Consider the following 13,764-nt stretch of genomic DNA (forward strand, 5'->3'; position numbering starts at 1 on the left):
ATGATATCTCCTCAATGTTGGGGACTACAAGTCTCACCATGATATCTCCTCAATGTTGGGGACTACAAGTCTCACCATGGTATCTCCTCAATGTTGGGGACTACAAGTCTCGCCATGGTATCTCCTCAATGTTGGGGACTACAAGTCTCACCATGGTATCTCCTCAATGTTGGGGACTACAAGTCTCACCATGGTATCTCCTCAATGTTGGGGACTACAAGTCTCGCCATGGTATCTCCTCAATGTTGGGGACTACAAGTCTCACCATGGTATCTCCTCAATGTTGGGGACTACAAGTCTCGCCATGGTATCTCCTCAATGTTGGGGACTACAAGTCTCACCATGGTATCTCCTCAATGTTGGGGACTACAAGTCTCGCCATGGTATCTCCTCAATGTTGGAGCTACAAGTCTCACCATGGCATCTCCTCAATGTTGGGGACTACAAGTCTCGCCATGGTATCTCCTCAATGTTGGGGACTACAAGTCTCACCATGGTATCTCCTCAATGTTGGGGACTACAAGTCTCACCATGGCATCTCCTCAATGTTGGGGACTACAAGTCTTCGCCATGGTATCTCCTCAATGTTGGGGACTACAAGTCTCACCATGGTATCTCCTCACTGTTGGGGACTACAAGTCTCACCATGGTATCTCCTCAATGTTGGGGACTACAAGTCTCACCATGGTATCTCCTCAATGTTGGGGACTACAAGTCTCACCATGGTATCTCCTCAATGTTGGAGTTACAAGTCTCACCATGGTATCTCCTCAATGTTGGGGACTACAAGTCTCACCATGGTATCTCCTCAATGTTGGAGTTACAAGTCTCACCATGGTATCTCCTCAATGTTGGGAACTACAAGTCTCACCATGGTATCTCCTCAATGTTGGGGACTACAAGTCTCACCATGGTATCTCCTCAATGTTGGAGTTACAAGTCTCACCATGGTATCTCCTCAATGTTGGGAACTACAAGTCTCACCATGGTATCTCCTCAATGTTGGGGACTACAAGTCTCACCATGGTATCTCCTCAATGTTGGGGACTACAAGTCTCGCCATGGTATCTCCTCAATGTTGGGGACTACAAGTCTCACCATGGTATCTCCTCAATGTTGGGGACTACAAGTCTCACCATGGTATCTCCTCAATGTTGGGGACTACAAGTCTCGCCATGGTATCTCCTCAATGTTGGGGACTACAAGTCTCGCCATGGTATCTCCTCAATGTTGGGGACTACAAGTCTCACCATGGTATCTCCTCACTGTTGGGGACTACAAATCTCACCATGGTATCTCCTCAATGTTGGGGACTACAAATCTCACCATGGTATCTCCTCAATGTTGGGGACTACAAGTCTCACCATGGTATCTCCTCAATGTTGGGGACTACAAGTCTCACCATGATATCTCCTCAATGTTGGGGACTACAAGTCTCACCATGGTATCTCCTCACTGTTGGGGACTACAAGTCTCACCATGGTATCTCCTCAATGTTGGGGACTACAAGTCTCACCATGGTATCTCCTCAATGTTGGGGACTACAAGTCTCACCATGGTATCTCCTCAATGTTGGGGACTACAAGTCTCACCATGATATCTCCTCAATGTTGGGGACTACAAGTCTCACCATGGTATCTCCTCAATGTTGGAGTTACAAGTCTCACCATGGTATCTCCTCAATGTTGGGGACTACAAGTCTCGCCATGGTATCTCCTCAATGTTGGGGACTACAAGTCTCACCATGGTATCTCCTCAATGTTGGAGCTACAAGTCTCACCATGGTATCTCCTCAATGTTGGGGACTACAAGTCTCGCCATGGTATCTCCTCAATGTTGGAGTTACAAGTCTCACCATGGTATCTCCTCAATGTTGGAGCTACAAGTCTCACCATGGTATCTCCTCAATGTTGGGGACTACAAGTCTCGCCATGGTATCTCCTCAATGTTGGGGACTACAAGTCTCACCATGGTATCTCCTCAATGTTGGGGACTACAAGTCTCACCATGGTATCTCCTCAATGTTGGGAACTACAAGTCTCACCATGGTATCTCCTCAATGTTGGGGACTACAAGTCTCACCATGGTATCTCCTCAATGTTGGGGACTACAAGTCTCACCATGGTATCTCCTCAATGTTGGGGACTACAAGTCTCACCATGGTATCTCCTCACTGTTGGGGACTACAAGTCTCACCATGGTATCTCCTCAATGTTGGGGACTACAAGTCTCACCATGGTATCTCCTCAATGTTGGGGACTACAAGTCTCACCATGATATCTCCTCAATGTTGGGGACTACAAGTCTCACCATGGTATCTCCTCAATGTTGGAGTTACAAGTCTCACCATGGTATCTCCTCAATGTTGGAGCTACAAGTCTCACCATGGTATCTCCTCAATGTTGGGGACTACAAGTCTCGCCATGGTATCTCCTCAATGTTGGGGACTACAAGTCTCACCATGGTATCTCCTCAATGTTGGGGACTACAAGTCTCGCCATGGTATCTCCTCACTGTTGGGGACTACAAGTCTCACCATGGTATCTCCTCAATGTTGGGGACTACAAGTCTCACCATGATATCTCCTCAATGTTGGGGACTACAAGTCTCACCATGATATCTCCTCAATGTTGGGGACTACAAGTCTCACCATGGTATCTCCTCAATGTTGGGGACTACAAGTCTCGCCATGGTATCTCCTCAATGTTGGGGACTACAAGTCTCGCCATGGTATCTCCTCAATGTTGGGGACTACAAGTCTCACCATGGTATCTCCTCAATGTTGGGGACTACAAGTCTCACCATGGTATCTCCTCAATGTTGGGGACTACAAGTCTCGCCATGGTATCTCCTCAATGTTGGGAACTACAAGTCTCGCCATGGTATCTCCTCAATGTTGGGAACTACAAGTCTCACCATGGTATCTCCTCAATGTTGGGAACTACAAGTCTCACCATGGTATCTCCTCAATGTTGGGGACTACAAGTCTCGCCATGGTATCTCCTCAATGTTGGGGACTACAAGTCTCGCCATGGTATCTCCTCAATGTTGGGGACTACAAGTCTCACCATGGTATCTCCTCAATGTTGGAGCTACAAGTCTCACCATGGTATCTCCTCAATGTTGGGGACTACAAGTCTCGCCATGGTATCTCCTCAATGTTGGGAACTACAAGTCTCACCATGGTATCTCCTCAATGTTGGGGACTACAAGTCTCACCATGGTATCTCCTCAATGTTGGGGACTACAAGTCTTAGCCATGGTATCTCCTCAATGTTGGAGCTACAAGTCTCACCATGGTATCTCCTCAATGTTGGGGACTACAAGTCTCACCATGGTATCTCCTCAATGTTGGGGACTACAAGTCTCACCATGGTCTCTCCTCAATGTTGGGGACTACAAGTCTCGCCATGGTATCTCCTCAATGTTGGGGACTACAAGTCTTAGCCATGGTATCTCCTCAATGTTGGAGCTACAAGTCTCACCATGGTATCTCCTCAATGTTGGGGACTACAAGTCTCACCATGGTATCTCCTCAATGTTGGGGACTACAAGTCTCACCATGGTATCTCCTCAATGTTGGGGACTACAAGTCTCGCCATGGTATCTCCTCAATGTTGGGGACTACAAGTCTCGCCATGGTATCTCCTCAATGTTGGGGACTACAAGTCTCGCCATGGTATCTCCTCAATGTTGGGGACTACAAGTCTCACCATGGTATCTCCTCAATGTTGGGGACTACAAGTCTCACCATGGTATCTCCTCAATGTTGGGAACTACAAGTCTTCACCATGGTATCTCCTCAATGTTGGAATGTTGGGGACTACAAGTCTCACCATGGTATCTCCTCAATGTTGGGAACTACAAGTCTTCACCATGGTATCTCCTCAATGTTGGAATGTTGGGGACTACAAGTCTCGCCATGGTATCTCCTCAATGTTGGGGACTACAAGTCTCGCCATGGTATCTCCTCAATGTTGGGGACTACAAGTCTCGCCATGGTATCTCCTCAATGTTGGGGACTACAAGTCTCACCATGGTATCTCCTCAATGTTGGGAACTACAAGTCTCGCCATGGTCTCTCCTCAATGTTGGGGACTACAAGTCTCACCATGGTATCTCCTCAATGTTGGGGACTACAAGTCTCACCATGGTATCTCCTCAATGTTGGGGACTTCAAGTCTCACCATGGCATCTCCTCAATGTTGGGGACTACAAGTCTCACCATGGTATCTCCTCAATGTTGGGAACTACAAGTCTCGCCATGGTCTCTCCTCAATGTTGGGGACTACAAGTCTCGCCATGGTCTCTCCTCAATGTTGGGGACTACAAGTCTCGCCATGGTATCTCCTCAATGTTGGGGACTACAAGTCTTAGCCATGGTATCTCCTCAATGTTGGGGACAACAAGTCTCACCATGGTATCTCCTCAATGTTGGGGACTACAAGTCTCACCATGGTATCTCCTCAATGTTGGGGACTACAAGTCTCGCCATGGTATCTCCTCAATGTTGGGGACTAAAAGTCTCACCATGATATCTCCTCAATGTTGGGGACTAAAAGTCTCACCATGGTATCTCCTCAATGTTGGGGACTACAAGTCTCGCCATGGTATCTCCTCAATGTTGGGGACTACAAGTCTCGCCATGGTATCTCCTCAATGTTGGGGACTACAAGTCTCACCATGGTATCTCCTCAATGTTGGGAACTACAAGTCTCGCCATGGTCTCTCCTCAATGTTGGGGACTACAAGTCTCACCATGGTATCTCCTCAATGTTGGGGACTACAAGTCTCACCATGGTATCTCCTCAATGTTGGGGACTTCAAGTCTCACCATGGCATCTCCTCAATGTTGGGGACTACAAGTCTCACCATGGTATCTCCTCAATGTTGGGAACTACAAGTCTCGCCATGGTCTCTCCTCAATGTTGGGGACTACAAGTCTCGCCATGGTCTCTCCTCAATGTTGGGGACTACAAGTCTCGCCATGGTATCTCCTCAATGTTGGGGACTACAAGTCTTAGCCATGGTATCTCCTCAATGTTGGGGACAACAAGTCTCACCATGGTATCTCCTCAATGTTGGGGACTACAAGTCTCACCATGGTATCTCCTCAATGTTGGGGACTACAAGTCTCGCCATGGTATCTCCTCAATGTTGGGGACTAAAAGTCTCACCATGATATCTCCTCAATGTTGGGGACTAAAAGTCTCACCATGGTATGTCCTCAATGTTGGGGACTACAAGTCTCACCATGGTATCTCCTCAATGTTGGGGACTTCAAGTCTCACCATGGCATCTCCTCAATGTTGGGGACTACAAGTCTCACCATGGTATCTCCTCAATGTTGGGAACTACAAGTCTCGCCATGGTCTCTCCTCAATGTTGGGGACTACAAGTCTCGCCATGGTCTCTCCTCAATGTTGGGGACTACAAGTCTCGCCATGGTATCTCCTCAATGTTGGGGACTACAAGTCTTAGCCATGGTATCTCCTCAATGTTGGGGACAACAAGTCTCACCATGGTATCTCCTCAATGTTGGGGACTACAAGTCTTAGCCATGGTATCTCCTCAATGTTGGAGCTACAAGTCTCACCATGGTATCTCCTCAATGTTGGGGACTACAAGTCTCACCATGGTATCTCCTCAATGTTGGGGACTACAAGTCTCACCATGGTCTCTCCTCAATGTTGGGGACTACAAGTCTCGCCATGGTATCTCCTCAATGTTGGGGACTACAAGTCTTAGCCATGGTATCTCCTCAATGTTGGAGCTACAAGTCTCACCATGGTATCTCCTCAATGTTGGGGACTACAAGTCTCACCATGGTATCTCCTCAATGTTGGGGACTACAAGTCTCACCATGGTATCTCCTCAATGTTGGGGACTACAAGTCTCGCCATGGTATCTCCTCAATGTTGGGGACTACAAGTCTCGCCATGGTATCTCCTCAATGTTGGGGACTACAAGTCTCGCCATGGTATCTCCTCAATGTTGGGGACTACAAGTCTCACCATGGTATCTCCTCAATGTTGGGGACTACAAGTCTCACCATGGTATCTCCTCAATGTTGGGAACTACAAGTCTTCACCATGGTATCTCCTCAATGTTGGAATGTTGGGGACTACAAGTCTCACCATGGTATCTCCTCAATGTTGGGAACTACAAGTCTTCACCATGGTATCTCCTCAATGTTGGAATGTTGGGGACTACAAGTCTCGCCATGGTATCTCCTCAATGTTGGGGACTACAAGTCTCGCCATGGTATCTCCTCAATGTTGGGGACTACAAGTCTCGCCATGGTATCTCCTCAATGTTGGGGACTACAAGTCTCACCATGGTATCTCCTCAATGTTGGGAACTACAAGTCTCGCCATGGTCTCTCCTCAATGTTGGGGACTACAAGTCTCACCATGGTATCTCCTCAATGTTGGGGACTACAAGTCTCACCATGGTATCTCCTCAATGTTGGGGACTTCAAGTCTCACCATGGCATCTCCTCAATGTTGGGGACTACAAGTCTCACCATGGTATCTCCTCAATGTTGGGAACTACAAGTCTCGCCATGGTCTCTCCTCAATGTTGGGGACTACAAGTCTCGCCATGGTCTCTCCTCAATGTTGGGGACTACAAGTCTCGCCATGGTATCTCCTCAATGTTGGGGACTACAAGTCTTAGCCATGGTATCTCCTCAATGTTGGGGACAACAAGTCTCACCATGGTATCTCCTCAATGTTGGGGACTACAAGTCTCACCATGGTATCTCCTCAATGTTGGGGACTACAAGTCTCGCCATGGTATCTCCTCAATGTTGGGGACTAAAAGTCTCACCATGATATCTCCTCAATGTTGGGGACTAAAAGTCTCACCATGGTATGTCCTCAATGTTGGGGACTACAAGTCACAGCAAGTCAGAGTTACTCAAGCCCTGTAGGCCACATCAGAGGGAGGATTGCCAATAATGGAAGTTATCAATGATTTAAGGACAAGTCTATTTGCCAAAGAAAATAATTCGATACAAATTCTAAAACAATAAAGATAAGAACTTTACCCCTCAACTTCTATAACAAGGGTATTATAAACCCACGATGTAGTGATCTGGTCTCCCCAGAATCCCCCTCCAGACTATAACCTTCAGTGTAGTGATCTGGGGTCCCTGGAATCCCCCTCTGCAGCCTAGAACCCCAATTGTAGAGGTCTGGTCACCCCTGGAATCCCCCTCCAGACCATAACTATCAATGTAAAGATCTGGTCTCCCCAGAATCCCCGTCCAGACTAAAACCCCCATTGTAGAGGTCTGGTCTCCTCAGAATCCCCCTCTACAGACTAGAACCCCCAAAGTAGAGGTCTGATCTGCCCAGCATCCCACTCCAGACTATATATAACCCCCAATGTAAATATCTGGCCTCCCTGGAATCCCCAATGTAGAGATCTGATCCCCCCCAAAATCCTCCTCCAGACAAACGCCCAATGTAGAGATCTGGTCTCCCCAGAATCCCCCTCCAGCCTATAACTCCCCATGTAGAGATCTGATCTCCCAGAATCCCCCTCCAGTCTATAACCCCCCCATGTAGAGATCTGATCTCCCAGAATCCCCCTCCAGTCTATAACCCCCCCATGTAGAGATCTGATCTCCCAGAATCCCCCTCCAGACTATAACCCCCCCATGTAGAGATCTGATCTCCCAGAATCCCCCTGCAGCCTATAACCCCCCCCCCCCCCCCATGTAGAGATCTGATCTCCCAGAATCCCCCTGCAGCCTATAACCGCCCCCCCCCATGTAGATATCTGATCTCCCAGAATCCCCCTCCAGTCTATAACCCCCCATGTAGAGATCTCATCTCCCAGAATGCCCCTCCAGACTATAACCTTCAATGTAGAGATCTGATCCCTGGAATCCCCCCCCCAGTAATGTAGAAGTACACTCCCCTCCCCCCAGGGACCTGTACGTTGGAAAACATTGCATAGACTTTCTAGGAGCGCGCCCCTGTGCACACCGCACTTGCCTCTTGTCGGGGGTGCTCTGGACGAGAGTCGCTTGGTTCATCGCCCGGATCCAGCCATTCATGTCCTCTTGGGTGTCAGCACTGAAGAAGTACGTCCTCATCCCCAGGTTCTCATGCTCTCGGTGCTGGATGTAGGCACGCATGCTATTGTGTACCGCCTGAGACAAGAACACACCGCCGACATCAGCAAATATTCATTCTGCGCCGGGACACAACACCCTCCACCCCCCTCACACCATCCACCAAAGAGATCACCCTACAGATGTACAGAGAGAAGTCCCAGAGTGTACAAGACGGAGCTCATCTCCATCACCAACAACCCGACTCCATTCACAGATAGAGGAGTGCAGCAACATCCAACAGGAGCAGGGAACACAAACAGGTGTGCAGGAACAACCAATAGGGGGACAGGAACAGAAACAGGTGTGCAGGAACAACCAATAGGGGGGTGGGAACAGAAACAGGTGTGCAGGAACAACCAATAGGGGGGTGGGAACAGAAACAGGTGTGCAGGAACAACCAATAGGAGGAGGGAATTGAGACAGGTGTACAAGAATATCCAATAGGAGGAAGGAACTGAGACAGGTGTGCAGGAACATCCAATAGGGGGGTGGGAACAGAAACAGGTATGCAGGAACATCCAATAGGGGGGCGAAAACAGGTGTGCAGGAACAACCAATAGGGGGTGGGAACAGAAACAGGTGTGCAGGAACAACCAATAGGAGGGAACAGAAACAGGTGTGCAGGAACAACCAATAGGAGGAGGGAACTGAGACAGGTGTGCAAGAACATCCAATAGAAGGGGGGAACTGAGACAGGTGTGCAGGATCAACCAATAGGAGGAGGGAACAGACTTCAGTATTGGAGTATGGAGGACATACATGCAATTAGTGGACTTCCAGCTGTTGCAAAACTACAAGTCCCATCATGCCTCTGCCTCTGGGTGTCATGCTTGTGGCTGTCAGAGTCTTGCTGTGCCTCATGGGACTTGTAGTTCTGCAACAGCTGGAGGTCCGCTAATTGCATATCCCTGACATCTTCTATGTCAGGGATATGCAATTAGCGGACCTCCAGCTGGGTCCTTAAGCCCAGGGATGACTCCGCCTATCACCAAAATATCATCTTTGGGTGGACTGATCCTTTAAGTGGTAACATTGCGATATTCTCTATCCCTAAAATCCCGGGAGGTGGATCTGAGCCCCCCCATAGATGGGCAGATCTGGAGGGACGGCAGAGCCGATCTGTACTCCATATATTTGTAGAATATTCCAAATCTGATCAATTCTAATCTGTATGTGAATGCCCCGACAATACGGAGGAGATTTCCAATCTTCTAGTCAGCCAAATAAGAGCGCCAGAGCGGACCGAGCGATGATCTGCCTCACATGTCACATCAACCAATCACATTATATCCAGAGACCTCCCATCAGAGGACAGACCCTCCCCCGACCAATCACATTATATCCAGAGACCTCCCATCAGAGGACAGACCCTCCCCCGACCAATCACATTATATCCAGAGACCTCCCATCAAAGGACAGACCCTCCCCCGACCAATCACATTATATCCAGAGACCTCCCATCAGAGGACAGACCCTCCCCCGACCAATCACATTATATCCAGAGACCTCCCATCAGAGGACAGACCCTCCCCCGACCAATCACATTATATCCAGAGACCTCCCATCAGAGGACAGACCCTCCCCCGACCAATCACATTATATCCAGAGACCTCCCATCAGAGGACAGACCCTCCCCCGACCAATCACATTATATCCAGAGACCTCCCATCAAAGGACAGACCCTCCCCCGACCAATCACATTATATCCAGAGACCTCCCATCAGAGGACAGACCCTCCCCCGACCAATCACATTATATCCAGAGACTTCCCATCAGAGGACAGACCCTCCCCCAACCAATCACATTATATCCAGAGACCTCCCATCAGAGGACAGACCCTCCCCCGACCAATCACATTATATCCAGAGACCTCCCATCAGAGGACAGACCCTCCCCCGACCAATCACATTATATCCAGAGACCTCCCATCAGAGGACAGACCCTCCCCCGACCAATCACATTATATTCAGAGACTTCCCATCAGAGGACAGACCCTCCCCCAACCAATCACATTATATCCAGAGACCTCCCATCAGAGGACAGACCCTCCCCCGACCAATCACATTATATCCAGAGACCTCCCATCAGAGGACAGACCCTCCCCCGACCAATCACATTATATCCAGAGACCTCCCATCAGAGGACAGACCCTCCCTTGACCAATCACATTATATCCAGAGACCTCCCATCAGAGGACAGACCCTCCCCGACCAATCACATTATATCCAGAGACCTCCCATCAGAGGACAGACCCTCCCCCGACCAATCACATTATATCCACTATCCAGAGACCTCCCATCAGAGGTCAGACCCTCCCCCGACCAATCACATTATATCCAGAGACCTCCCATCAGAGGACAGACCCTCCCCCGACCAATCACGTTATATCCAGAGACCTCCCATCAGAGGACAGACCCTCCCCCGACCAATCACATTATATCCAGAGACCTCCCATCAGAGGACAGACCCTCCCCCGACCAATCACATTATATCCAGAGACTTCCCATCAGAGGACAGACCCTCCCCCGACCAATCACATTATATCCAGAGACCTCCCATCAGAGGACAGACCCTCCCCCGACCAATCACATTATATCCAGAGACCTCCCATCAGAGGACAGACCCTCCCCCGACCAATCACATTATATCCAGAGACCTCCCATCAGAGGACAGACCCTCCCCCCGACCAATCACATTATATCCAGAGACCTCCCATCAGAGGACAGACCCTCCCCCGACCAATCACATTATATCCAGAGACTTCCCTTCAGAGGACAGACCCTCCCCCGACCAATCACATTATATCCAGAGACCTCCCATCAGAGGACAGACCCTCCCCCGACCAATCACATTATATCCAGAGACCTCCCATCAGAGGACAGACCCTCCCCCGACCAATCACATTATATCCAGAGACTTCCCTTCAGAGGACAGACCCTCCCCCGACCAATCACATTATATCCAGAGACCTCCCATCAGAGGACAGACCCTCCCCCGACCAATCACATTATATCCAGAGACCTCCCATCAGAGGACAGACCCTCCCCCGACCAATCACATTATATCCAGAGACTTCCCATCAGAGGACAGACCCTCCCCCGACCAATCACATTATATCCAGAGACCTCCCATCAGAGGACAGACCCTCCCCCAACCAATCACATTATATCCAGAGACCTCCCATGAGAGGACAGACCCTCCCCCGACCAATCACATTATATCCAGAGACTTCCCATCAGAGGACAGACCCTCCCCCGACCAATCACATTATATCCAGAGACCTCCCATCAGAGGACAGACCCTCCCCCAACCAATCACATTATATCCAGAGACCTCCCATGAGAGGACAGACCCTCCCCCGACCAATCACATTATATCCAGAGACCTCCCATCAGAGGACAGACCCTCCCCCGACCAATCACATTATATCCAGAGACCTCCCATCAGAGGACAGACCCTCCCCCGACCAATCACATTATATCCAGAGACCTCCCATCAGAGGACAGACCCTCCCCCGACCAATCACATTATATCCAGAGACCTCCCATGAGAGGACAGACCCTCCCCCGACCAATCACATTATATCCAGAGACCTCCCATCAGAGGACAGACCCTCCCCCGACCAATCACATTATATCCAGAGACCTCCCATCAGAGGACAGACCCTCCCCTGACCAATCACATTATATCCAGAGACCTCCCATCAGAGGACAGACCCTCCCCTGACCAATCACATTATATCCAGAGACTTCCCATCAGAATACAGACCCTCCCCCGACCAATCACATTATATCCAGAGACTTCCCATCAGAATACAGACCCTCCCCCGACCAATCACATTATATCCAGAGACCTCCCATGAGAGGACAGACCCTCCCCCGACCAATCACATTATATCCAGAGACCTCCCATGAGAGGACAGACCCTCCCCCGACCAATCACATTATATCCAGAGACCTCCCATCAGAGTACAGACCCTCCCCCGACCAATCACATTATATCCAGAGACCTCCCATCAGAGGGCAGAACCATGGGGGCGATCTCAAATCACAGACCACAACACCCTCCATGTACCTGACACCAGAGACCACAACACCCTCCATGTACCTGACACCACAACACCCTCCATGTACCTGGCACTGGACACCACAACACCCTCCATGTACCTGGCACCGGACACCACAACACCCTCCATGTACCTGGCACCGGACACCACAACACCCTCCATGTACCTGGCACCGGACACCACAACACCCTCCATGTACCTGGCACCGGACACCACAACACCCTCCATGTACCTGGCACCGGACACCACAACACCCTCCATGTACCTGGCACCGGACACCACAACACCCTCCATGTACCTGGCACCGGACACCACAACACCCTCCATGTACCTGACACCAGAGATCACAACACCCTCCATGTACCTGACACCAGAGATCACAACACACTCCATGTACCTGACACCAGAGATCACAACACACTCCATGTACCTGGCACCACAACACCCTCCATGTACCTGACACCAAAGACGAGAACATATTCCATGTAGATGACAAAAGAGATGAAAACGCACTCCATGTAGATGGCACTATAGACGATAACACACTCCATGCAGACAGTAGAGGATGGGACTCTCGGGGTGAAGGGTTCTCTCACCCCATCTCTGGAAGGCTCCGGGCGGCTGGCTCTATGCGGTGGGATTGGCAGCGCTGCTCTGGGATGGACTCATCACTAACGTGACCTGACAGGCAGTGAAGGGCTGTGGTGGGATCAGCAATTCTCGCAGTGATCTCAGCCCCTCGTCTATTCAACCCGCAACACACATTTCTATTTGTTACAGTGTAACCGTCTGATCCGTAATGAGCGCCAACCCTCCCCCACCGCTGTCTATTCACCACAATCTACCACCATGGGGCAATACACATACTGTATATAAAGGGGGGCCGAACCCCAAAAGTGATATTTCAGGTGGATAAAAATTATCTTTTTGGAATTCTACTGATGAGTTCCCGGGTCTGTACACCCGCTGTGCCCATTATGAGGGGTTCCCACCATCCCTGTGCCGAGTTCCCGGGTCTGTTCACCCGCTGTGCCCATTATGAGGGGTTCCCGCCATCCCTGTGCCGAGTTCCCGGGTCTGTACACCCGCTGTGCCCATTATGAGGGGTTCCCACCATCCCTGTGCCGAGTTCCCGGGTCTGTACACCCGCTGTGCCCATTATGAGGGGTTCCCACCATCCCTGTGCTGAGTTCCCGGGTCTGTACACCCGCTGTGCCCATTATGAGGGGTTCCCACCATCCCTGTGCCGAGTTCCCGGGTCTGTACACCCGCTGTGCACATTATGAGGGGTTCCCACCATCCCTGTGCTGAGTTCCCGGGTCTGTACACCCGCTGTGCCCATTATGAGGGGTTCCTACCATCCCTGTGCTGAGTTCCCGGGTCTGTACACCCGCTGTGCCCATTATGAGGGGTTCCCACCATCCCTGTGCTGAGTTCCCGGGTCTGTACACCCGCTGTGCCCATTATGAGGGGTTCTCACCATCCTTGTGCTGAGTTCCCGGGTCTGTACACCCGCTGTGCCCATTATGAGGGGTTCCCACCATCCCTGTGCTGAGTTCCCGGGTCTGTA

General features: G+C 50.2%; 1 protein-coding gene across 1 annotated transcript in view; it reads right to left on the minus strand.

The window, feature by feature from the left end:
• PLEKHA7 (pleckstrin homology domain containing A7) overlaps positions 1-13,764 on the minus strand; it is a gene marked incomplete at its 3' end in the record, with an annotated part of 239,875 nt that overhangs the window by 59,073 nt on the left and 167,038 nt on the right. The window contains 1 exon segment of the mRNA XM_077453687.1: positions 8,007-8,164. Within this exon segment, the coding sequence (XP_077309813.1) occupies positions 8,007-8,164 (158 nt within the window).

Source organism: Lithobates pipiens, unplaced genomic scaffold (assembly GCF_037356315.1).
Source record: "Lithobates pipiens isolate NorthernLeopardFrog02 unplaced genomic scaffold, aLitPip1_a1.2 Scaffold_24, whole genome shotgun sequence".
Taxonomy (NCBI): domain Eukaryota; kingdom Metazoa; phylum Chordata; class Amphibia; order Anura; family Ranidae; genus Lithobates; species Lithobates pipiens.